Source organism: Malaclemys terrapin, chromosome 14, assembly GCF_027887155.1.
Source record: "Malaclemys terrapin pileata isolate rMalTer1 chromosome 14, rMalTer1.hap1, whole genome shotgun sequence".
NCBI classification, from domain to species: Eukaryota; Metazoa; Chordata; order Testudines; family Emydidae; genus Malaclemys; species Malaclemys terrapin.
The window spans coordinates 12,998,262-13,025,198 of record NC_071518.1 but is presented as its reverse complement, the minus strand read 5'-3'; the positions used below and the strand labels follow the sequence as shown (position 1 = coordinate 13,025,198).

Sequence of the window (26,937 nt, the reverse complement as noted above, 5' to 3'; positions counted from 1 at the left end):
CTTCAAAATTTTGGCCACATTGCTTTGCAAACTGCAAAACCCTTGTCCAAAAGAGCTTACAGTCTAGATCAAGCACATGATAAATGGGATGAGTGTTAAGGCACAGTCAGTAAGGAGATCATCACTGGGAGATGTTAAGAAAGAAGTGGAATTGAAGGAAAAGAGGGAGTGGGAGGCTGTTTCAAGCATAGGGGCTGGCATGAAAGAGCATTAGGGATGGAAGAAGAGTGGGAGAAGGAAAAAAATAAAAATGATTTAAGATGGAGAAGCGAGAGGAGAGGATTAGAGCAGAAAGTCAGGAGCAAGAAAAAATTCCAGTTGATGGGGAAATGCTAAAATAAAATTAAAATGTTTGAAAAATGAGGAAGATAACTGCTATATTTTTAAGTCTGAGGGGTGTGGCCTGTTTCTGCCAAGTATGCTGGGAATGAAGAACATTCTGAGGCTACAGGAAATTCCCAGTGAGACTGAAGCTTGGATGTACAGTTGCCTGGTGTGTGCACCATAGAACACTTTAACAGCAGCTAGTGCAAAAACCTGGTTTAAATTATGCATCTTAAAAAAAAATTGGTCCTGTATATTGTTAAATAAAGGTATAAGTGACAATATACATACAGAGCAACAGTCCTGCTAAAAGTACATCTCTTCCTTTTCTAAAGAACTGTTGGTATTTTTTAAACCACAAACATTTTCAAATAACAGTAAGGAATTGAAATGTTGAGCAATAAAATGACCTGAGAAACTAATGAGGAACATTATCCCTGTAAGATTTAATTCAAGAGTTTTAGATCAAGGCTGTTGCTGTTCTCTTGACCTTTATTTGTTCCCTATCAACAATGCTGGAACATGTTTCCAACTTAGTCATAGCAAAGATAGGAAACTTGCACTGGATCAATCTTAAAGTAAAAATATGTCCTAGAAGCAACTTATTTTGACTGATTAAAAAGAAAGACTGTTTTGTAAACACAGTGGAGGAATAAAGCCCAAAAGAAAACAGTATGAACAAAAATATCAACAATACTATCCATAATCATACCAAAACAGCAAAATTGGATTATACATTGAAACCAAACACATTCCAATTTTAATAAGGAACTGCTGCTTCAGAGTATCTGTAGCACGTTTACATCAACTTAGACCTTTCTGAATTGCTGTTCATTTTATAAATCAAATAACTTTTTTCTCCTCTTAGTGACTGTAAAAGGCCTCCCCAAATTCAGTCTGTCTCATCAGAAGACTTAGAATAAATTAGCTTTTTCATTAAACTAGGTATACCTACCACATTTCTTTCTTTAAATCCATATTTGAAACACATTTCCCCCCACACCCCCAAACCCATTAAAATTAGTCCTTCACTCAAAGAAATGTTAACAGATCAAGATCAGATGTTTGAAAATATTTCTCCTCTCCTTTCCCCTGCAAAAAAAGTCCTTTCAAAATAGTTTGGGCTTATTTTGCTTACCACTTTCCTGGGTTTGTTAGAGGAGATTGTATATCTTCAATGTATGAATTAGACTTCAAATCTAGCGAGAAACCATTAGGTTCTCTGTTAGTGGATATTGTCAAGAGAATGACACTTGTCAGTATTAACAACTATCAACTTTTTTCTAACCTCCCATTTTGGTGTAGGATTATTGAAATGTTTATGGCAAGGTAACTTTTGTTATCTGAAGTCTTTTGACTCCCTGGACCCTCTTCAATCATTTTTTTGCCTCGGAGTAGTCCATAGACTGTATTAAATCCTATTGGTTGATAATGTCCTAATAGTGGACTATAAAAGTCAGGTGTCCTTACCAACTCTCTTTGCAGTCTTTGATACCCTCAACCACAAATGGTAAATATTTGTTTACAGCTTGTTCTGTAAATACATTTTATGAATCTAAAAAATAAATACCCTGGAATTCTAGGTATATTCATGGTACCATTTTGGTTCATGTCAAATAAAATCACATCAATCACATTTTAATAGAAAAAGAAGTGTTTCTAGTATTGCAGCTAATTTTCCACACAGCAGGCTAGTGGAGGGTAGCAAAACAAGAAGTTAAATAGAGGAGTATCCTGTAAATTCTTAAAAGGCCCATTCCTGCACTATTGAAGTCAATGGGAATTTTTTCTCTGATTTTAGTGAAAGCAAAGTTGGAGACTTAAGGCTGATGTTTCAAAATTTTAAGCTTATATAAGAAATAGTTCTCCGTGTAAGCTTTAAAAAAATCTTATTCTGAAATTTTTGGATCTGTGCAAACAATTTGCCAGTTGATGGTAGTATGGTTGTTGCAGATCCTGGTTTATTAAGAGAGCTAAATAAAATGTGGCCAGAGAGTGATTTTCTTGGCCACTGAGTTGTGAAATGGCATGGTTATAGTGAAATTGAGGCAGCCATTACACGGCGCAGATGCAAAGCTGCATTTCACTATATGGTTGGTCTGGGGAGGGGGAGAATTCCACAGTTTTCATTCTTGATCCATTTATTGACATCATTAAATTTACATACATATGTAACAACCTGGTCTTACTTTGTGTATTATAGTATATATCACCAAATATTTTGCTCAATACTTGATTGGTTTGCCATATATTCATATTTGACTGTGTATGTGATAATCCTAGAAAAACTACATTGAAGTATCAAAAGCAAATATCCCGTGACTTCTTTACTAAATGTCAGGCTATAACCTTCATGTTTATCTCTAGGACAAATGCAACCAACATTTAAAGTCCTATCATTATAAGGAGTCCTAGGGACAATACAGATACCAATAGGAGTCAAAAGTATTTGTTTCCTTTTCATTTTTAGAGCACATACAGGTTTGCATCCTAAATATGTTTGTAGGGGAGATTAATGACTCATATCCATACATTAGAACCGGGAGTATTAAGATTTATATCTGTTTGTTTGTTTGTTTTTTAAAAAGCAACTGCAAGCTCATAAATACATTCTAAATGTGCCCTGTCTGATGTGCAGATGACCTATAGTGGACATTTACTGTAAATGGGTATACCCATTTGGAAGCTTCTTTTAAGCCATTAAATACACTTCAAAATGACATAAGATGTCATGAGGCATGTTTATAATGATCAATTTTATTGGATTTATCAGACAAACGATAAGAACAGAATCAGAACATTTACTTGGCCCTTCCTGCTGGCTCCTTGCTTTGCTTTGTAACCAAATTATAAATGTATTATAAATACAATTTAGTAGTGAAGGTCAGGTTAGAAACAATTCAGCTAGTTAAATCTGAAATTTGTCATACAATTTGTTAAACAAAGTTTATTGAATGTATAGCAATGGTGGTGGGTAGATGTAATGGCACACAGCAAAACCTGACAAAATCATAAGGTGGAAATATGTTTTGGTCACACCTGCTAAGCAAGGTATCAGACCATTGCAATATAGGGAGAGAGGATTTAATTGTGAGTTTGTCTAGAGAATGAATATATGTATTTTTATTTTTTTTAAAGAAAAATATCTGTGCCTGTGCCTTGGATGTTTTCTATACACTGGAGCAAAAGGGTGATGTCTCTAGGTTGATGGAAAAATCCTCTTAAACGACATATTCTATTTGTTCTTGCAGTTTTTTTGGATGAAATGCAAGAAACTTTGCACCAGATTCACATTTTGTTTTCATTGCAAGCATTTTCAGATGCAATGTCACGTGACTTGTGTAACCACAATTTTGAATAAAAATATCTACAAGGAGATGTTTGTGAAGGATCTGCAGATCAAGAAATATTCACTTGTAATCAGTGAAGAATTTTAAAATGTTTGGACAGTCAGAAAATTTCTGGAAAAAGATACAAAATTTGTCAAATATGTTCTGAATTATTCACTCCTCCGTACAGATCTCTCACTAAGTTTGCAGGTGAAAAAGTCACAAGAAAACGCCTGTACATTTTTCATTTGACTGACCATACAATACAAGCAGTAGATCTTTTGTTGGTGAAGAAAGTTAAGATACGTGGCCTAGAAACAAGCAGAAGTAGGAAGTATTCCCTCTGCTGATCAGTTTTCATAGTGTATCCTTTCTAAAAATGTGCCCATGAAGAGTCTCTTATTTCTTTTCGTCTCCTGATTTATCATTTATATAATTCCCCAATATGTTACAGGGTCAGAAAACTGTTACTGCCTCAGGCGGCAGACTGAGCTTATCTTGCTTCTTGTTCAGAGCTTATTTGGTCAGGTGATTGAAATTTCTTGCATATTAGGAAATTATTTTTTAAAACTGTCAATTATTTTCTTTTTGAGCCAGGTGAAAAACCTTATGTGCCTGACAGGTCCCATACAGAAACAAACTTGGGAACAAAGTGTGTCGTACAAGGTAACTCTACTCCCAAGCAAAAATTAGTTATGCTGTGACAGTTGATTGATCGATCTTTTAGCCAGACCCAGTTAAATGTTCTACATTGCTTGTAGTACCAAAAGAAGGTTTGAGATGATATAGTTCTGCCTGACTTGAATGGGTGTCTCAAACTTTATTTCAACAAGGTTTCCAGCAAATTACGAATGCTATCCACATTTTTATGTCCCTACATCTCATTCTCTTTTACTCTCTCTCACTATGCACACGTTCATATTTATACAAATAGTTTCCAAGGCCTCCAATGTTCTGTATAGCATAGTGTTTTTCTTAACCAAAAGGGAAAATATAGCTTTGGCACATTCAGATTCTACTTTTAAGAGTCACTGGTTTTATATCCTCTTTTAGAACCCCACGGGTAGGCAAATTTCAAAACATGTGGGGGCCAGAGCAACAATCTTTTCCTCCAATGTTAGAGGAAAGTGAGAAAAACCTCAATAGATTCTATGAAAGGAGAACTAGACTGAGGGAGAAAAAGTGAGCTGTTGCATCCAGATAACTTCCCACAATCTCCTTCCCCTTTCCCCCACCCCAGTCCCCACTGTGTCACTATTTGACCTGTAAAAATATTTGATACTGCTAAGTGGGGAGTGCCTGTGTTTCCTGTGTGTCTTCTTTTTGGAGGCATTCCTGCTTCAATGGGAAGTTCTTTCTAGGTAGGGTTACCATCCGTCCGTATTTCCCCGGACATGTCCGGCTGTCTCTAAATAGCTGTCCGGGAGGAATTGGTAACAAGGTTAAAATGTCCGGGGTTTTTTTTCTCCCTCGCCTCCCTCTCTCACTTTCATGCAGAGTGCAGCTGCTGATTGGACAGCTGGGCCGATTGAGCCGCTCCCATTGGCCTCCAGCAGCCAGAGCTCCCTCTGCTCCCCCCTCCCTCTGTCTGCAGCCCTGTGTAACACACAAACTGACCCACCGGGCAGCGTGTTTTGCAAACACGTGGAGCCAGAATGGTAAAGGGAGTCGGGGGGGGCAGTCAGGGAGCGGGGGAGTGTTGCCCCAGCCCAGAGCCTGCACCCAGCACCCAAACTCTATCCCAGAACCTGCACCCCTCCTGCACCCTAATCCCCAGTCCAGAACCTGCACCCCAGACCTTCTCCCCCACCCAACCCCCCTCCCAGAGCCTTAGGCAGGTGGGGGGTGGGTGGCTTCTGGGCACCACAATAATTTCTACAACCCTGCCACCCATGCGAGTGGGTAAAGGTCGGGGCAGTCAGGGGACAGGTAGGGTCCTGGGGGGGCAGTTAGGGTGGGGGGTTCTCAGCAGGGGGCAGTCAGGGGACAAGAAGCAGGGGGGGTTGGGGTTCTGAGGGGGGGCAGTCAGGGGGTGGGAAGTGGGAGGAAGTGGATGGGGGCGGGGCTAGGGCCGGGTTACCCCCCGCACCCAGTGTCCTCTTTTTTTGATTGTGGAAATATGGTAACCCTATTTCTAGGAATAATACTTGCACAGGTGATAGATCTAAATAAACCGACCATCTAGCAAATCATGCTATATGGTGGTGGTGGGGGGAAATGAAAAGCCACCATACTGAATTTGTTTCTCCATTGTAGTGGAGACTGAGCCTCTAAACTTCCTGCAGACTTCTCTCTTTGAACCTGCCTGTCGTATATGGCTGGACTGAGGGAGTACGTTTGTAATTTTGTACTATTTGGTGAGTTATGTTCAAACGTTTGAGGAATGAGACTTAGGAAAAATTTCTAACTACTTAAGTTAATTTGCGTCTTTGCAATAATTAGGACGACAGTGCACTTAATTTTCAGGATAATAGATTTTGGTCAAATACTTACCAATAAGTTCTTATTTTTAGTCATGATGTACTTTTCAAAGACATGAAAGATTCAATTGACTAGCTCTCCATCTAGATTGCTAAGTGATTTCTCTAACACTCTTATAATTACCAACTGATATCCCTCCAGTCTTCAGTAAATGTTTGAAACATTTTGTGGTGTCTGTTTTTCTTGTACTTAGCTTTTTCAAAAAGCTTCAGTCAAAAAGTTTGTCTCTAAGGCATATTCATATTGTGTTGATCTAGATTTTTTGTCCAGTATTTGTTGTGTAAACATTATTGATGGTTTTAAGGAATCTGAACTGACAGTGAATGCTAAGAATTGTGTTTTTTAAAAAAAAAAGTTCAGTGACAGAAGGGAGAGATTGAATGATGGGAGATTTTTATAGGATCTTGAACAGGACAAATTGCTGCCATCCTCTCTTTTCTATAAGAGGTATCTCTTGAAGGCCCAGTGGGATTAAAAATGTTGTTTACTCTTGACTTCTGCAATATAAAAATAAAAAAGTGATTAAAATTTAAGTAGTCTTGAGAGATTTTCTCTATCTAATTTCTTGAACGTTGGTGTGCATTAAAACTGAATCATTGCATAATGCTGTTGTGGTAAGTATTACTGCATCACCTTGTTCAGCAACCAACAGAAATAAGAGCAGTAATTTTTGTATAAATAGTCTAGCAATTGATGTTCTAAGTTTTATAAGATATTATGGTTTCCTCTCAAAATCTCAGTGTTCACATAGTTAATATCATGAAATGTCCTTTGCAAGATGAAACTTGGCATCCAATTACTTACACCAGAAGGATATGGATATATTTATCTGTTTTATATATTTTGAGGTTGTGGAATGGTTTAGGTAGATATAATGAGGGAGGCAAAAAAGTGGTTATTTTGTTGCTTTAACATTTGTTTTTGTGCATATGGAAAAATATGTATTTTTTTTTAAAAATGGCAGTTGGTGATACAAACTTTTGGTATTGAAATTTCTTTCAGCATATCAGGAATATCGATACTTTTGCAAATGTACTGCAGTTACACAGGAACTACTTTTAATAACACTTAATAAAACTGAATCTGGATTCAATATCAATTACAATGAAGAAAAAGAAACATAATGATTCTTTTACATTAACTAAGAAGCCATTCTCATCTCAATTAAATTAAAATGGCATACTTCCATTCCAGATGTACGATACCAAACTTTTCAGTTTGCTTGCACTGAGACTAGATGATAGCTCTTTTAGGATTCCTATTAATAAATAGTACAACTAATATAATGCATTTAATGAAAAAGAAGGCTGGGGTGTTACTGAAGACTCTTTCTTTCACATGCGTGCACACAAAAGATTAAAAAAGAAAATTCATAATGAAGGAGGAAGCTCTGAATAAGATTCCTGTGTTGACCTCCATAGAAACAGAAGATTTATATTTCTGAAATCCCATCCTTTGACTAGTGCATTGGAATTTTAGTGATGCCTTTGTTGAATTTTTTTTAGTGTGTGTGTATGTGTGTGTAAATGACACAATAGAATAGTGTTGTTAGAGTAAGGAAATACTTCTCTTGGTCTACTGTTTGCTTGTTTTGTAAATTCTAACTGGAGGCATTGAAGTTGCTTTTGAACCTGCCATGTATATAGGGTGATCACCAGAAGTTCAGAGGTGTTTTGAATAGTGTTGAAAATAGTCATATTTTAAGGTATTTTTTTTTGCGTTATGTGCACTAAATCCTAATCCAAAACCCATTGAATTGGATCATGCTGTAGTGGGCCAAACTCTGTATTCATTGCCACCCCAAAACTCCTGCAGATTGCCGAGGCCTTCCTGGGTGTTCAGGGAGTCCAGAACTAGATTTGACATTTATATAAGATCAATTTATTAATTAGGCTCTATTTGTGTGTGTGTATCCTAAGCAGCTGACAAGATGGGAAGGAAGGTTGGGAAGCAGATGTGCTTGCCTTATGTTATCTCTACACATTCCCATCTTCGGATGTTGCATGCCGTGCATAGAGAGCCATGGAAGTAGTTTTTTATTGTAAGTCTTTCTAGTTCTCATCTGAGCACAATAGTATTAAAATTCTTAGTAAGTGAGTTTATGCCTCCTCTGCAGATCCAAATGTTCTCAATCACTGTAATAAAAGGGCCGACCCACATAACCATCCTCAGTCTCTCTCTACTTCAATGTGGTCTTTTTAAAAAGGTCAAGGAAAAGGGGAGAAAGGAGGTCATTATGGATGTGAACAGGCAATATATGTAAAGAGTTCATTTACGGGTATGTAACCTTTCAATTCCTCTAAAGGCGGGCGTTAGTGTTTAGAGCTGAACAGTGATGTAAGCGTGGGGGGAAGCTTGTTATTTACTAGCACAACACTTAAGTTTACAGCCTCTTTGAAGCAGTTTCTCATCACCATATTCATTGCTTTAATAAAGTAAATCTTTGACTCTACTTCATCAGTAACTGTCTGTCACAGCCCACTTTTTTTATTATTTTTTCTCCTGTGTTACGGAAAGCACAGAATGGTTTCCTTTCCGAAATGCTCCCCAATCCACCAAAAAGGTTTCCTTTTCCTGTAAAATATTTATTTTCAAGCACTATTTTGATGTATTTATTTAAGTAAGTTTATTATTGCATTTTTGTTGTTGTAAAGAAAGATAATTAAAATTGATAAATTGGGAAGAAAAAGAAAACTATTTCAAATGCCTTTTGATCTCTTTAATTCCATTTTACTTTTACTTATTTGAATCCATTTAATTAGTGTCCTTTTTAGTAAGCATATGTTAAATGCTACTTTCAGTTTAAAATCTGTGTGAATTGGGATTCAGTTGTCTGTAGAGGAGGAGACATGAGCCTGTCCTTTTTTTCTTTCTTTTTTCTTTGAGTCTTCGTACGGTATTAAATCACAAGTGTAACTTTGAAAACCTATTTTGGGTGGGAAGGGTAATAATAAACATGTTCTAACTGGTAATTAACCTATAAGAGATGCTCCATCATCTATAAAGAAGCAAAAATAATAGTCTTAAACTTTAAACAGATAATATTGTTCTGATTTTCTTCCACTCAGTAGCAGAAAAAAAGGCATCTTCTGTAGAGAGAAAAAAAAAATCAGAGTTCACTGAGACCATAATGTAAAGATTGTGGATCTTAAGCACTGTAATTAGCGTAACTAAAAAGGAGATTTTTGTCCTTGCAATCATGTAGCTTGTAAAAAATAATGAATTAAATTTCATGCAGTTAAATATTCTCATTTGCACCTACATTTGTATAATGTAATATTCTCTCTCTCTCTCACTCTCACTCTCTCTCTCGTAAGCATTTCCAAGCCATTAAAGAGTATTTTAGAAAAAAAAAACCCTACGATCTTGTTTTCCTTCATATGGCCTTTGTTACTGTGAGTTTAAAGCCTATAAGATAAGTCAAACCGTTATAGAATTAAAAAAAGTTGAGGATTAGAAGGTATACAGAGCCAAATTTTCAATGGGGCTTTAATTTGTCATCTTCTGGCTTTACACACAATCGTGTGTGTGTGTACTGGAGTGCATAGGTGTTATAACTTGTCATCTTTATGCACAGTTACATACATGTGCCCATGCAAAATTAGGCCCTACATAATTTCCATATTGACCCACATGATCTATGTATCTGTCCTAATGTATATTTATACATATATAAACATTTAAAACCTATAGGTGAATTCCCACCCCAAAACTGGATCTATGCATTCATCTTGTGTGTGTCTTGGGATTGAAACCAGAAATGATTTGTTTTTGTGTTTTGATTGTCCTGGGTCCAAACCCCCTGCTCCTCACCATGGTGCTGTGGAAGGGTTGAAGGCTCAGTCCACTTGGGAACCCCATCGTTCATGTGGATTTAGTTCAGGATTTCTAGGCCACCATGACCATAGGATTCACCCAGCTTGTGAATGATTCTGCTTATACAACTAACTACACTCCCTTGATCCAGTGTGTGTTTGGAATGTGATTGGAGGTTGAGAAAATGGAAATTTTGGTCAAGTCACGGACCAGCTATTATCTCCCATGTCTTGAGGTTGGGGCTCACTTCTCCTATTAGAGCAAATGAACGAGCACTTCCAGAGAGCTCTGGGCAAGACCAACCACTCTGTCAGATTGAAAGGACTTTATAATAATCTCTTGTCCACAATCAACAGAATTATAAATCTGCTCTGCTTGTGTATTGGACAGTGTTATCCTGAAGTACTGAGAATATTTCATGCCACTATGGGCCAGTGCCTGCTTTTGGCTGGTGAAGGTTGAGACCATTGGCAATGGGGGATAAGCAGTAGTTCTCTTAGGTAGGACAGTTTACCGTTTCCCTGAAGCAATTTGTTTTACAGCTGTTGCCCAAGCAACCATAATCTGGCCAATTATTCTCTAGTAACTAATTTTCCATTTTTGGTTAAGATTATTGAAAAAGTTGTTGTGAGACAACTCTTGAGTATCTGATTGGGTTGTCAAAGTTGGTACAGGCCAGGATGTTGTTCAGAATTATTGCTGAACCACACTCTGATCAGATAAACAGGTCCAAATGACTTTTTCAGAGTTGTTTTGAGGCAATCTAAAAATGTATTTTGATTTGGAAGTTTAATTACTGTTTGATAACTTTTGGATGACATCTCAAAGCGATTGTTGTCTGTTCCATTGAGTTCCAAATAGAATAGATATAAGGAGTCAGATTCATATTGCAATTGTTGACTCGCCAGCCATAGTGTCTTCTCTGATTTCTTTCAGAGTTCTGTCCGACTTTATCATCACAACAGAGAACTTTGGCTTCATCTCCTGGCCCAAGAAAATGGGGAAGGTGCATATTACCAGATGATGCATGCTGAAAGATGCTATAGAAATGCAAAGCCTCTCTATCCTGTCTATCTGCAGTCAAAACTACAAAGGGATATTCCTTAATTTACAGAGCCTTCCTTAATGACCAAGCTTATTTATTTTGCACTTGTTAATTATGAAATGACATTTCCAGTTAGTTTGCTTATTACAATAGTGGGTTACAGAATAAGTTTTTTTTCTATTTGCTATGTCCTTCCCTTTAAAACTGAACTACCCCTTAAATGCAATAGTTGTATCATAGACGATGGATTTTTTTAAAAAAAACAGCAACTTGAAAATATCTGCATGCATGCAGTGTTTGGCTCTTTCAGCTTTTAGTGTCAAGCACTAGTGGTGTTTATGTATAGGCACTGTCACCTGAATGATTAGCAAAAGAAAAAAAAAAAAAACCAGGACAGGATAGAAAAAAATATGCAAAGAGAAAAAACCTGGGTTTTGTTTTTTGGACACTTTCAAAGAATTCAGTAAGAAGCAAATCTTCATTACTGGCATAGCTGCAAAGTATTCAGTGTAATGCTTTATTATTGCTACTACAAAACAGCCATGATTAGAACGTGCTGCAAGCAGTCAACCCATTGCTGTATGTTTCCAATCCCTAATTTTACAGATACTGTATCACATAATGAATGCTGTAGTTTCCTTCTGTATTTTTTTGCTTCATAAGCTAGGTGTACTTAGATTTTCTGTTTATCTGTCAAGTTATGGAAAATACTTCTTGGCTGTTTTTCACGCCCCATTTAGCATGAAGAGTTTAATGTGACAAAGGAAAATTAGTTGCTTGTTTTTGTTGTTTTATAATTAAGATCTCAGTTATAGAATGAAAAGCTTTAAAGTTTGTTTAATTTCTGTATTTGCACAGTTCAGATAACTTTCTTGGAATTCTTAATTAAAATGTAAAATTGAGTGTCAGACACTCCAAACTTTTTTTTTCTTCTGAATTTGAAAGGAATGTTTTTAAACACTCCGGGTACTGAAAAACTTTGGAGGAAAAAAACATACATAATCTATATGAAAATATAAAATGAATACAATAGAAGCAACTAAAAACTATACTATAAAATCAGGAACACCAATATGTAGATCAACCCTGAATTGCTTTCCTCTATATTTTTGAGACATGGGCTATTAAGAGTTCTATCCAGTACTTGAACTGCTGTAGGAATTGATTTTTCTACTGAGATGTTTTAGGACAGTGATTAATGTCTGTCATAGGATTTCATTCTTTAAATCCTGTGGATTTTTCTTAGGGGAAAAATGAGGCGTATTCATAAAATATAATGGGAAATGAATTTAATGGGGGTAGGGAGTTTTTTGTGAGCCATCAGGGAAAAGAAAACCCTAGGGTCTCTTTAAGAAATGCCTCCCTTTTCTCTCCCCCTCCTTGTAGGTGCTCAGCCTCCTCTTGGGCTGGGTATCCCTAGCTAATTGGCTGGGTTGAAGGCCAGCACAGCAGAAGGACATTGACTGCCACATCTGAAGGGAGGGCTTTCCCCTTGTCATTCTGCACTTAAGAGAAACATCTCACCCTCTCCCCCACTCAGAATTAGAGTCGATTTCCAGGCCTTGTTGTGGGCAAATTGTTTTTGGGGGGCTGAGAAGGAAGTTTTCCATCACTGCCAGGTTATCTTACATGGCGTGAGATTTTCATCTTTTCTCATCAGCCCCGGGCAGATTAGAAGGTAAGGTGTTTGTTGGAAGTTGAAAGGTGTTCCTAGTGCAGGTGCTAGTTTAATATGGTTGTAACTCCCGAATAAGCTGGAATTGGAATCAGAAGAGGGCATCTCCTAAAGAAGGTGGGGAAAGAGGCTGGAGCCCCCCAGGCCATCAACTTCAGCCCTCCCCTTGTATGTTGAGGTCTCAGAAATGATGTTGGGACAAGGTTAAAGATTTGGAGGTTAGGGGGCAGCAGCTGTGGGTCGCCCTCCCTCAGGTGGTATGGATTATTGAAGTAAGGTTATATGCATTGCTTGGTTATTACCAGATGTGTTAAGTTAAAAACCACAACAACAACAACATTGCAGCCTGGTTAAGCTACATTACTGGTGTCAGGTCTTGTCTTCCTGGCACGTCCAAGAGAATAATTAAGCTTGTATGCAGTGTTGTTGGAGCTGTGTCGGTCCCAGGATATTAGCGAGAGAAGGTGGGTGACGTAATGTCTTTTATTGGACCAACTTTTGTGGTTGAAAGAAGAACAGGAGTACTTGTGGCACCTTAGAGACTAACAAATTTATTAGAGCATAAGCTTTCGTGGACTACAGCCCACTTCTTCGGCTGCATATAGAATGGAACATATAATGAGGAGATATACCCTGTTTCCCCGAAAATAAGACAGTGTCTTATATTAATTTTTGCTCCCAAAGATGCGCTAGGTCTTATTTTCAGGGGATGTCTTATTTTTCAGAAATGAAAAATGCCTTATTATCGGTGGATGCCTTATTATCGGGGAGGTCTTATTATCGGGGGGATGCCTTATATTACAACGAGAGGCAAAACTGTAAGTAGGCCTTATTTTCGGAGGATGTCTTATTTTCGGGGAAACAGGGTGTGTATATATATATATATAGGTGCCACAAGTACTCCTGTTCTTCTTTTTGTGGTTGAGAGAGACTAGGGTTACCATATTTCAACAATCAAAAAAGAGGACGGGAGGAGCCCCGCCCTAGCCCCGCCCCCGTCCTGCCCTAGCCCCGCCCCTGCCCCTTCCACTTCCTGCCCCCTCAGAACCCCCAACCCTCCCCCCCACTCCTTGTCCCCTGACTGCCCCCTCCTGAGATCTTCCCCACATCCTAACTGGCCCCCTAGGACTCTACCCCCTACCTGTCCCCTGACTGCCCCAACCCTTATCCACACCCCCACCCCCAGACAGACCCCCGGGACTCCTGACCCATCTAAACCTCTCTGCTCCCTGTCCCCTGACTGCTCCGATCCCTCTCCCCACCCCTGCCACCTGACATCCCCCCCCCAGAACACCCAAACACCCCCCCCGCTCCTTGTCCCCTGACTGCCCCCTCCTGGGACCCCTGCTCCTAACTGCCCTCCAGAACCCCACCCCCTACCTAAGCCTCCCTGTGCCTTGTCCCCTAACTGCCCCCTCCTGAGACCCCCCCACCTGTACCCTGACTGCCCAAAACCTTACACCCCCAACCCCCAGACAGCCCCCCCCCCCGAACTCCTGACCCATCCAACCCTCCCCCTGCTCCCTGTCTCTTGACTACCCCCCCGCCAGAACCTCCCTGCCGCTTCTCTGACCCCCGGCCCCCTTACTGTGCTGCAGAGCAGCGCGCTCGGCAGCGGGGGAGGGGAGCAGGGTCGGAGCTCCAGACTACCGGAAGCCGAGGTGAACGGCCCCGATCTGCGAATGCAGGGAGTGGGGAGGGAGGGAGAGGAGGGGAGTGGTCTCAAGTTGCAGGAGAGAGGAGTGGGAAGTGAAGGAAGGGCTCAGGCTGCCAGAGCCCCGTGCGAGTGGCTCGATCCACACCGGCCGCCTGCCCTGTACGCCGTGCACGCTCTGCATGGGGGGGAAGTCCGGCCATTGACAAATTTCCCCCCCCCCCCCCCCTCCCGGACGCTATTTTTAACTGAAAAAAGCTGGACATGTCCAGGGGAATCCGGACGAATGGTAACCCTAAGGCCTTGTCTACACTACGAGAGTAGTTCGATTTTACTTAAATCGAATTTTTGGAATCGATATTGCAAAGTCGAACGTGTGTGTCCACACTAAGGACAGTAATTCGACTTTGTGAGTCCACACTAACGGGGAAAGCGTCGACATTGGAAGTGGTGCACTGTGGTCAGCTATCCCACAGTTCCCGGAGTCCCCGCTGCCCATTGGAATTCTGGGTGGAGCCGCAAATGCCTTCTGGGTAAAAAAAAGGTGTCCAGGGTGCTTTTGGGTAACTGTCGTCATCCGTCCATCACTCCCGCCCTCCCTCCCTGAAAGCGCCGGCGGGAAATCAGTTCGCGCACTTTTCTAGTCAGTGACAGCGCGGACGCCACAGCACTGCGAGCATGGAGCCTGCTGCAACCATCACTGCAGTTGTGGCCGCTCTCAACGCCTCGCAACTTATCATACACCTTTCCCTGAGGCAGATGCAGAAAAGTCAGGCGAGGAGGCTACGTCAACGCGGTGATGGCCTGAAGTCTGAGAGTAGCACAGACCTCTCAGAAAGCAGGGGACCCAGCGCCGAGAACATCACGGTGGCAATGGGTCATGTTGATGCCGTCGAAAGGAGATTCTGGGCACGGGAAACAAGCACTGAGTGGTGGGACCGCATAGTGCTGCAGGTCTGGGATGAATCCCAGTGGCTGCGAAACTTTCGCATGCGGAAGGGAACTTTCCTGGAACTTTGTGAGTTGCTGTCCCCTGCCCTGAAGCGCAATGACACCCGGATGCGAGCAGCCCTGACTGTCCAGAAGCGAGTGGCCATAGCCCTGTGGAAGCTTGCAACGCCAGACAGCTACCGGTCAGTCGCGAACCAGTTTGGGGTGGGCAAATCTACCGTGGGGGTTGTTGTGATGCAAGTAGCCAAGGCAATCGTTGATGTACTGCTGCCAAAGGTAGTCACCCTGGGAAACGTGGAGGCGATCATAGATGGCTTCGTAGCGATGGGATTCCCAAACTGCGGTGGGGCCATAGATGGAACTCACATCCCTATCCTGGCACCGGAACACCAGGCCAGCCAGTACATTAACAGAAAGGGCTACTTTTCCATGGTGCTGCAAGCACTGGTGGACCACAGGGGACGTTTTACCAACATCTACGTGGGATGGCCGGGCAAGGTTCATGACGCTCGTGTTTTCAGGAACTCTGGTCTGTTTAGACGGCTGCAGCAAGGTATTTACTTCCCGGACCACAAAATAACTCTTGGGGATGTGGAGATGCCTATAGTCATCCTCGGGGACCCAGCCTACCCGCTAATGCCCTGGCTCATGAAGCCCTATACTGGCACCCTGGACACTGAAAAAGAACTCTTCAACTACCGGCTGAGCAAGTGCAGAATGGTGGTGGAGTGTGCTTTTGGCCGTCTCAAGGGGAGATGGAGAAGCTTACTGACTCGCTGTGATCTCAGCGAAACCAATATTCCCATTGTTATTGCAGCTTGCTGTGTGCTCCACAATCTCTGTGAGAGCAAGGGGGAGACCTTTATGGCGGGGTGGGAGGTTGAGGAAAATAGCCTGGCTGCTGATTACTCACAGCCAGACAGCCGGGCGATTAGAAGAGACCAGCGGGAAGCGCTGTGCATCCGGGAGGCTTTGAAAGCAAAGTTCCTGAGTGAGCAGGGTAACCTGTGACTTTAAAGTTTGTGTATTGAGAAGCTAAACCTGCCCCCATTTCTTTGCCCAGTTAATGTTGACTATCCTATCCAGTTACATACCCCCTTCACCCCACTTCCAACACACGTTTCAAAATAAAAATAGTTCTACTTTGTTAAAGCACACCGTTTTCTTTAATACTGTATTCGCGGGAATTTTTTAAAACTGGGACGCAGACTGTGGTGCGGAGCGGGTGTACTGTAGTGGCGCGAATGCAGCTTCTAAACTCAAGGATTGACAGGCTCCGCTGCGGTGGGATGGTTGTTTCAACGGAGCCTGTCACCCCTCCTGATAGGGACTGTGTGTATGGGGGGGTCTATGTGACTTTGTGGCAGGGGGAGGACGGTTACAGATCCCCTGCTGTGTGGCTCTGTGATCCTGCCTAAGGACCGCCGCTTAAGATCTGTAACTGCCCTCCCCTGCCACAAAGTCACAGAGCAACCCACCCCCCACCACATAACATGAAAACAACCTCCCAGACTAACCAGGGTAACTAGTCACTGCATCACTGCACTATGTATGTGCCCTGCTGCTGTGCCTGCCCCCGACTATATACCCTGCCAAAGGTGACTGTCCTGTCGAATTACCAACCCCCTATCCCCCCCTCCTGCAAAAGAACATGATGGAAACAGTAGTTAACAGAAACGTATTTTTTATTATCAACCAAACATGGAACTGGGAAAGTGAAACTTGGACGGGGGCTTGTGTCAGGCGGGAAGGAAAGAACTTGTCAAATTTTGGGGAATGAGAGCCTTCTGCTGCTCGAGCTCTCTGCAGGGGTGGAGTGAGAGTTAGCAGGGACTCTGCCGCCTCTCCTTCTGTGCACTTTGGGTGAGGGGAGTATGGGACTTGGTGGCGGGGGAGGGCGGTTAGAGATGGACTGCAGCGGGGCTCTGTCCTCCTGCCTCCGTTCCTGCAGAACATCCACAAGGCGCCGGAGCGTGTCCGTTTGCTCCCTCATTAGTCCAAGCAGGGTTTGAGTCGCCTGCTGGTCTTCCTGACGCCACCTCTCCTCCCGATCCATGTTGGCTTGGTGCATTCGGGTCAAGTTCTCCCGCCACTGGGTCTGCTGTGCTGCCTGGGCTCTGGAGCAGGCTATAAGCTCCGAGAACATGTCCTCCCGTGTCCTCTTCTTCTTATGCCTAATCCGCGCTAGCCTCTGGGAGTGTGATGACAGGCTAGGTTGTGAGACAGTCGCAGATGGGGCTGTGGGAATGGGAAAAAGGGAGTGAATTCCTCAGAAAGATAAATGTAGTTGTGAACAAAGAACATAGTCTTTCTCTGTTAACAAGACCATGCACAGCACCTCTCACATGCGCACTCAGCACAAGGTCGAATTCTCGGCCTTCGCATTCAGTGCCTGGGGTCTTCTACAGCACATTTGAGAAGCCTCTCAGGAGAACGGAATTTCTGTTGCAGGCAGACATGGTAAGCCGTAGACTTGTGGCAGCTTAAAACTTTAATATTAGCAATGGCCTCATTTCACATTGAAATCAATGTCGGTCCCTGCTGCCAGCAATTCGGCAAGCAGGAAGTCTGCTCCTGTCCCACACCCTCGCGGCTGTCCCCGGGAACGATCCCTTTCGGCTGCCCCTCTCCCGCCTCCACCGCGTGGCTGCAAACCAGCGGTTACAGTTCTGTAAAGGAACGGCAAAGCAGTCCCAACACTAACATTCCCCTACCTCATTCAAAGCAGGTCATCATGAGCGACATCACCCTCATGAGGATCTCTGACAGCGAGAAAGAGAGAATGCTCCGGGAAAGCCTGCAAAGACCAGGGCCGTATGCCGCCATGCTGTGCAGAGCAATGATTCCAGAGTACTTGATAGTCTCGTGGCGTGGCAACGTGTCCTACTACGGAGGACCCAATAAGGCCGCTCTCCCCAAGAACCTAATGCAGCGGATTTCCAATTACCTCCAGGAGAGCTTCCTCGAGATGTCACAGGAGGATTTCTGCTCCATCCCCGGACATATAGACCGCATTTTACTGTAGCTGCTGTAGCAGTGACTAACCAGTAGAGCGGCTTGGGCAGGACAATCATGCAAAACCGGACATTGCTAGATTTTTTTTCAATAGTTGCACTGCCCATGACTGAACCGTTAAGCTAATCAAACTAATCATGAGAAACCCATTTTTTAAATTGTTAATATTCCTGTTCTGTTACAAATAAATGTTTAGATTTTTACAACACTTACTGGCTGATCCTTCCCCAGATTCTGTGTCCGGGGTAACGGCTGGGGAGGGTTGGTAGGGGATCTCTGTAAGGGTGATGAAGAGATCCTGGCTGTCGGGGAAATCAGCGTTGTGAGCGCTGTCGACTGCCTCGTCCTCCTCATCTCCTTCCTCATCTTCCCCGTCCGCTAACATGTCCGAGGATCCAGCCGTGGACACTATCCCATCCTCAGAGTCCACGGTCACTGGTGGGGTAGTGGTGGCGGCCGCACCGAGGATGGAATGCAGTGCCTCGTAGAAACGGGATGTCTGGGGATGGGATCCGGAGCGTCCGTTTGCCTCTTTGGTCTTCTGGTAGCCTTGTCTCAGCTCCTTGATTTTCACGCGGCACTGCGTTACATCCCGGCTGTATCCTCTCTCTGCCATGTCTTTAGAGATCTTCTCGTAGATCTTTGCATTCCGTCTTTTGGATCGCAGCTCGGAAAGCACGGACTCATCGCCCCACACAGCGATGAGATCCAAGACTTCCCGATCAGTCCATGCTGGGCCCTCTTTCTATTCTGAGATTGCACGGCCATCACTGCTGGAGAGCTCTGCATCGTTGCCAGTGCTGCTGAGCTCGCCACGATGTCCAGACAGGAAATGAGATTCAAACTGGCCAGACAGGAAAAGGAATTCAAATTCAAATTTTCCCGGGGCTTTTCCTGTGTGGCAGTTCAGAGCATCCGAGCTCGTACTGCTGTCCAGAGCGTCAACAGAGTGGTGCACTGTGGGATAGCTCCCGGAGCTATTAGCGTCGATTTCCATCCACACCTAGCGTAATTCGACATGGCCATGTCTAATTTAGCGCTACTCCCCTCGTCGGGGAGGAGTACAGAAGTCGAATTAAAGAGACCTCTATGTCGAACTAAATACCTTTGCGGTGTGGACGGGTGCAGGGTTAATTCGATGTAACGGCGCTAACTTCGACATAAACGCCTAGTGTAGACCAGGCCTAAGAGAGACAAACTTTGGAGCTACAAAGAGTTTTTCCTCAGGTCTGGGAAAGGTACTCAGACTGTCACAACTAAATATAAGATCGAACAGATAGTTTAACATAAGTAGTTAGCGTGTATTCTAAGGGATCATTCAAGTTAAAGTGGCCCATTAACACCCCTGTAGTCCTACAAAAAGGGGGTTAGTGGGTTACAGATTGTTGTAATAAACCATAAAGCCAGTGTCTTTATTAAGACATGATTTTTAGTGTCTAGCAAAGTTAACCATTTATGCTCCCAGTCTCATCTTTTGAAAGTGTTGTGCAGGTCTCGTTTGAGGATGAGGAGTGATAGGTCAGATATAGAGTGATTACTTTGTGAAAAGTGTTCACCCACATGGGATAGGGTGTTTTTGTCTTCTATCATTTTCTGTATGAGTTCATGTGGGAGAGTAATGATTGTCTGGTTTCCCCCACATAGTTGTTCTTTGGGCATTTAGTGCAGTAGATGAAGTAAGCCCCATATTGTGATAGCCATGTGTAGGACTCGTGGGTCTTGCAAGGCGTGTTGATCATGGTAGCAATGGAGATATGTCTGCAGGTTTTGCATCTGTTGTTCTGGCAGGGTTTGGTGCTGCTTTGAGTTGGTGTTTCCTGGTCTGTGGACAATCAACAATCTATACCAGGGGTTGGCAGCGTTCGCCGTCCCGGGCCAATGGGGGCGGCGGGAAGCAGCGCGGGTGAGGGATGTGCTGGCCACGGCTTCCCGCCGCCCCCATTGGCCCAGGACAGCGAACTGCGGCCAGTGGGGGCCGTGATTGGCTGAACCTGCCACATCAGCAGGTAAATAAACTGGCCCGGCCCGCTAGGGTGCTTACCCTGATGAGCCGTGTGCCAAACGTTTCCAACCCTGATCTGTACTATAAAATGGCCTAGAGTAATATTAGTTTAAAATACACCAGTAAAACAGGCAAAAATCTATATAGAATCTAAAATACAGTTGTGATGGCACGCACAAGGACTTGGCTCTGTGTTAGTTTTACTGGTGATATATTAAAACAGTGAATTATAAGAAGATATGGACAAATTTAGACTTTAGCCACCAATTTACAATTCTGAAACATGGAGATGTGTAACTTGAAGATGCTTTCATTTTCAAACGGGATAGTTTTATTTAAAATTGATTAGTAACAATTCACAACAGCTTGCCAAATCGCTAATGGAAGCTATTTGATTCAATTCTGTCATATAATTTAAACACATTTCACTGCATATAGTTTAACCAGAGAAGAGTTGCAACCTTCAGCCAGTAATTTATTTATTATTATTTTCGTAAATATTTTTCAAGTCCAAAAAAATCCTTTAAAATGCCTATACAGTGAAAGTTGGGTTCAGTGTGTGGGTGCTTCAAATGGCTAATTTGAAAAATGTCACAGTATTAGTTTTCATTTACGTATATCAAAAAGATTTTATATCTACGTGTCAGGAGTTTTTTACCTGATTTTTTTTTTTTTTTTTTTGGTGTGGATAATTTAATACTAAATTATAAATTGGATTCTGCTGTTAACTAAGGATCCTATTCAGCAGAAATTATATGCAGGTTTTTGCAGAGGAGGATCTGGCTCCCATGCCCAATGAAGAGATCTAGAAGGGAACTCTTCTTGGCTATGAAATCACTTTTGTCAAGATCTGGGTGTGCATTCCACAAAGGAGTTGCTAAGGGCGGAGACTTTGATTGCTTTCTCCTCCTTCTGCAGAACTGTATTCCATTACTGAAAAAACATCCTAAAGAAGTAGTTTGGGTTATTTAGTTTCAAAGTCAATCCTGTTAACTAGTGAAGTGATGACATAATGCCCTAACACTACAAAAAGATGCACTATGCACATCATTACTGTTTTGATACTATTAGATAGGATTTTGCACATCCAACTGTATGAAGACGCAGTTATCTCTTAATATGGCACTTTGCCTACACACCTAGTGGTCTGCCAATTGCAGCTGCTAAGGTGCCAACCAAATAGGCATATAGAAAGGTGCAGTATAATAATAATAATAAAAAAAATGCAAGGTCTGCTATTCTTTAGAAGAAATATTAAATTGTAATCACTTCTGCCAGGCTTTAGTGGCTTCCAGGGGGAACTTGAAGAATCCATGGCACTTCTTGAAAACTGTGGAGGATTATTCTGCTGTCCTTACTAATATTTCTTCTGTTTAAAAAAAAAAAAAATTGAATGTTTGGTGCTCATATATGGCAATGGATTCTGTGATGGGATCTACCGTCTGTCTGGAAGTTCACCATCCCATCACTGGCTTTTAGTCATTGGAGTTTTATATGGAAGGTGACCTGGTCAAGTATGCCTAAGACATCTGACTGACTAATGTCATTGATGTGTGGCAGTATGTTCTGGGAATGTGAGTTTGGCTGGAGACGGTAGGGTTCTTTTCGCATAAAAACTTGATTCAAGCCTAGCAAGAGCAGGCTGCAATAAGGGGTGGAGGGTGTCCAGAAAATGGAATTCCAGCCAGTGGATAGGGTGCTGCCTTGAGGCTGTCTGGTGAAGAGGTCCAGCTGATTATGAAATTTGGTACCCAGAAAAGTGAAGGGGAGAAAGAGTGAACTCATCACATGAATTTGCGGAAACTCTGATAGGCACAGAAAGACCTCTTCAGTGATCCTGAACATAAGTTATTTAGTGAAACTTCCCAGTATCCCAAAGCAGCAGGGCTGGGTGATATTCCCTTGGAAGAGGAACTCAAAAGATATGAAAAATGGCAAGTCTGTAATATAGAAGATGGCTTTGGAAAGGTTTCCTCTTCTGTGCAAAGGAAAACTTTGGTGGTAGTTAAGTCTGATCTAAAAAACAGTTTTCCCCCCCCCCCTGCAGAAAATGCAACTGAATGTATGCTAGGAGAATGTTAAATCAGCTACCTAGGATATACTTTATAGGGAATGGGCAAATCTGACCTTTGGTGAGTAATGTGGACGCCTTAGTGAGGAAGATCCACCAAACCCTCAAACAAAATTGAAAACCTGGTTCTTTTATGGTATTGGATAGTCTCAGCAATTTGTGCCACCTTTGTATTTCATTTTCTGCAGCCATAATAGATGTACAGAACAACTGGCTCTTAACCAGATTAATTGGTCCAAGAGCTATGACCAACACTTTAAGGCTAATACATAATTCTTCATAGTCACCCAGCCATGCACAGTCCATTCTTCAAAAAAGAATTAGTTTTATAAATAGATACCTCAGAGAGATCTCTTTTAGCCATACTATCTCACACATATAGGTGTCAGGGGAAAACGCTTACCTAGGGGAACCACTTCAGAGTGGGAAAGGAGTGCTTGGCAATCTGGGGGATGGAGAGCTGAAGTATTACCTTTTCATTCTGGTCTCGAATCTTGCATTCCCCGATGGTTATGAACTATCGATGTGGCCAATTCTTGGAACTAGCGAGGTGGCCAATCCTTGGCTTGTCAATGCCATTAGTTTTATATACAACATCATCTGGGAAAGGAAATGGTAATGTTGATTTATTTTTCTGGATTCTATGGACTATTGGAGCTTTTGTAACAGTGTGTGACGTGCCAACTGACATGGGAAGATATGTGTGATGGCATATGCTACCTGTCTGGCTCTCAGGATGGCTCTGGATACTGGGCTCTCCCAAGAAGAGTCAGAACCTTCCCGGTCCTGAGTTTGCTGATAGAATTTAGGGACTAGATGGGAAAGGGTTATGGGTCTAGGAGGTCAAGCCAAGCCCAGCAGATTGAGCCCAGGTGGAGCTCATCATGCAGCCACCCCCAGCAGATGGAATTGAGTCTGTCAGATATTTGCTAGACAGAGAAGGATGCCAGTAGGAGATTCAGAGGAGGAAGCAGAAAATGTTTTGGGAAAAAAATAGCAGAGCCTGAACTTCCCCACAGGTAGTTTGTTTTACATGGCATCACCTTCATTTCATTTGCTTAGTATCGTTTTTGTAGTGGCTAAAGCTTGACATTTGCAAATTATACACTCTATAAGCTTTCATGTGGTCTCAGATGCAGAAGTGTTCCCGTTGTGCAGAACAGTTTCTAGTAAAGAAATTGTCTTTCATGGGGAGTCTTTCAAAGACTAAGCCACTATCTTGCATTCTCTGTCTCTCTGCCCTTACCACTATCCTAATGAAGGTTTCAATACTTACTTTGGTGATGTAGTTTGAGTAGGGCCAGATGACACAGCACTTGTACTTCTCAGATATCAACACAATCTTTTTTGGGCAAGATTAAGAAAATGTATTAATTAACAAAGTGACAGCCTCACTCTCCTGAAAGCGTGGGGGGGGGGTGTTTATTTTTGTTTTTGTTTTATTTCTTTTCACTTTGCAAATAGAGACTACTGCATCTCCAGAGATTAAAGCCTTCCAACTAGTGAAGTGATATTCACATGAATGAGAATAGTTTTTTTTTCCTATGAATTCTTTTTATCCGAATAAATGAAGTTTAGGCAAACAATGCCTCTAATCATATCCAGAATATTAATTCTGGAGGAGAAAGAAATGGAATAGGAACTCTGCTTCTGGAGATCTAGCATTAGAACTTTGCTGTATCCTGAAAAGTAACTGTTTTATTATGGGAATATTTAGTTTCTGATTACCCCTATGCTATATAGGTAATTAAAAAGTTAAGTTTTACCATTAAAGCTATTTTCTTTCCTTTCCACTTTGATATAGTAAATATATTACAGATATTCTTTTGTTAGTTTGACATGTACTTTTGAAAATCTTGTTAACTTTTAAAATTAAACTTGTGATAGGTGAGTTACCAAAGGTTTTTACATACTGGACCTTGCCTTCTCAGTAACCAATTTTTTCTTGTTTCAAAACTCTCATTAATTTTTCACAGGCTTGTGATGGATAGCTTTTATTTATTCACATCTGAGGTTCTGTTGTGTGAAAAGGACTCATTTTATAACATTACATATTCATGGCTTGGGATAGATGGGATAAAGAACTTATTATTAATGTCACAGTGGGAAACTTACTCTAGGTTCATTTGCGAACCTTGTTAAATTCAGTACGGTCAGCAGACAGTACTGAAATTGTTGATACATTTTATTGTAAAAGGGCAAAGAGGTTCATTGATGCTTCCTTGTCTAAACAACACAGGTAAAATGGTTTCATTCCAGATGTATTTGAAACAGGGTGTTAATAAAGGAAGAGTAGGAGCAAAAATGTATGAACAACAGTAGAAAAAACTATACATGTTACCCTTTCTTTTATATACATACATACTTTTAGGACTGCTATCAGAGGGGTAGCCGTGTTAGTCTGGATCTGTAAAAAGCGACAGAGAGTCCTGTGGCACCTTATAGACTAACAGATATATTGGAGTGGGTGAATACCCACTTCGTATTCACCCACGAAAGCTTATGCTCCAATACGTCTGTTAGTTTATAAGGTGCCACAGGACTCTTTGTTGCTTTTCAGGATTACTGTTTGTTACAATGTCTACTGACACCTGACATGTATTTAATATTGCTGCAGATTCTCTACAATTAACCAAACTATAGTATACTTTCATTATACGAATTGGTATCAATGTTTTACCAAATGTGTTTTTCAGTTTACGGCAAATTTATTTAGTCTATGAAGGCTCATTGTAACCATGTTTCATTGAGATTAAGGGGAACATTCTCCTTTTCATAATGTGGAATTCCACAGTGCAGAATTCTTTTACACATTCTACCTTCTTTCTGCATGCAGAATTCCCAGATTTCAGTTGGATCCTATGTATTGAACATATGAAGAATATGCAATGAAGCTCTTCCGTACAAATGAAAGAGGATAAGTTTGGCCTAATATTCTAGGTATTTTACAATCTTAACGTTTCACTTATCCTGCAGGAAGCAAGTGCCTTTTTTACAGGGGGTCTGTGAAATCCATCTTGCAAGGCCAGAAATCCCATACGTGTTAGATGGAATTTTAAAGTACCAGCATTGTATGTATTGCATGTATTTAAACTTTATAAAACAAGAGCTGTTCAATTAAATGTTTGCATATACTCATCTTTTAGATACAGAGAAAAGGGACAACAGGAAATACTTCTCTTTTACAAGTTAGATATGTTTTTTGCAGCTTTTATGACATAAGTGGTAAAGCCTATGCAGTGAGGTCATTCTGTACTGGAAAACTGAAGATTTATACCAGGTATACTCTAATACGATCTGTTTTGTACAAAGAAAATGTTGTAGATGAAAATGTGGATATTTAAATTATTGTTTTAAAATTTGAGCATCTCCTTAAAATGCAGAGAACAGGAAATGGTCCTGGTTGACATTTTTTCACAAACGTTCTTTTTCTGTGAAAACAAACAAACAAAAAAGCGTATCACAAAAATAATTAGTTGTGATAAATAGCATTAAAGGACACTTTCAGCTTTTTGAAGCCAATAAAATTAGATAATCTATAACAGATATTTTAACAAAATGTTTCAGTAATATAAAAATCCTCATTTTTAACAGGGATCCCATTGGTGGTTCAATGGTATTATATTGCCATTTATACTAGAAGAGCTGAGAAAACTGTTGTCTATTAAGTGTTTGTGAGTGTGCACATATGCGTACAGTGAAATAATATCCAGTGTAATGTGCGGTGACAGTCAAAATTACAGCTTTTCTCCGCCGCAAGGGTACTTCTCTGCCAAGTATAGTAATATTGTTGTAGCAGTGTTCAAGGTTGTCAGCAGTTCTGGGTTACTCTGTAGAGAGCCATAACTGTGTGTGGAAGCAAGGAGCTTCCTGTCAAGGGAAATACTATAATTTTGATATATATTTGTTGGTGCCAAACTGCAATTAAATAGGAGGCATTGGAAGAAGGTTTTATTTAACCAACTTGAATTTTTTTGATCAATTAATTTAAAAAACTCCACTCACCTAGTATTTGTATGTTTTTAAAGAACAAACCGATCTAGTATTTGTCCACATTTGTTACTCAATTGAATTTGGGCTTTATTAATTTTATCTAACATCTTGTCTTATATGGTGAATTAGTGCTTGTTGAAGATATATGGCACACACCACTGTTAACTTAGCTCAGAATATTGGGGCTATGTTGCTCTGTTAATTTACTATCATGAAATTATATATTTTATAAGATGTCCTGAAAACTCCCCCTCCCCCAAAGCAGTGTATTGGCAAATGTCTGGCCTTCTGCAAAGTATCATTATAAAGAACTGTTAGTCTCTGAGGCCCTGATTCAGCAAGCTAATTAGACATGGACCTAACTTTCAGCACTTGTGTAGTTACATTACTTGCACATTTAAAGTTGGGCATGCGCTGATGTAACACTGAAAAATTGTGGACAAAGAATATACCTTTCACATAGTCATTCACAAATTAAGGCCCTGATCCAGCAATATGATGTACATGGGTGGTCTCCCCTCCCCCCATTGACTTCAGTGACTTCGGCTCCGTAGAGCAGTGGTCTCCAAAGTGGGGTGCGT

At 41.5% G+C, this 26,937-nt stretch overlaps 1 protein-coding gene across 2 annotated transcripts in view; it reads left to right on the top strand.

Annotated features, from left to right (window-relative positions):
• The window catches only part of WWOX (WW domain containing oxidoreductase), a 680,961-nt gene that overhangs the window by 86,357 nt on the left and 567,667 nt on the right, over positions 1-26,937 (top strand). Inside the window, exon 6 of one of the 2 annotated variants that reach the window (XM_054049158.1) lies at positions 10,887-11,867. The exons of the other annotated variant lie outside the window; for it this stretch is intronic. Coding sequence (XP_053905133.1) covers positions 10,887-11,057 — 171 coding nt within the window. The 3' untranslated portion in view covers positions 11,058-11,867. Of the gene's footprint in view, positions 1-10,886; positions 11,868-26,937 lie in introns of those variants that run through there. 2 annotated transcript variants of the gene reach the window in all.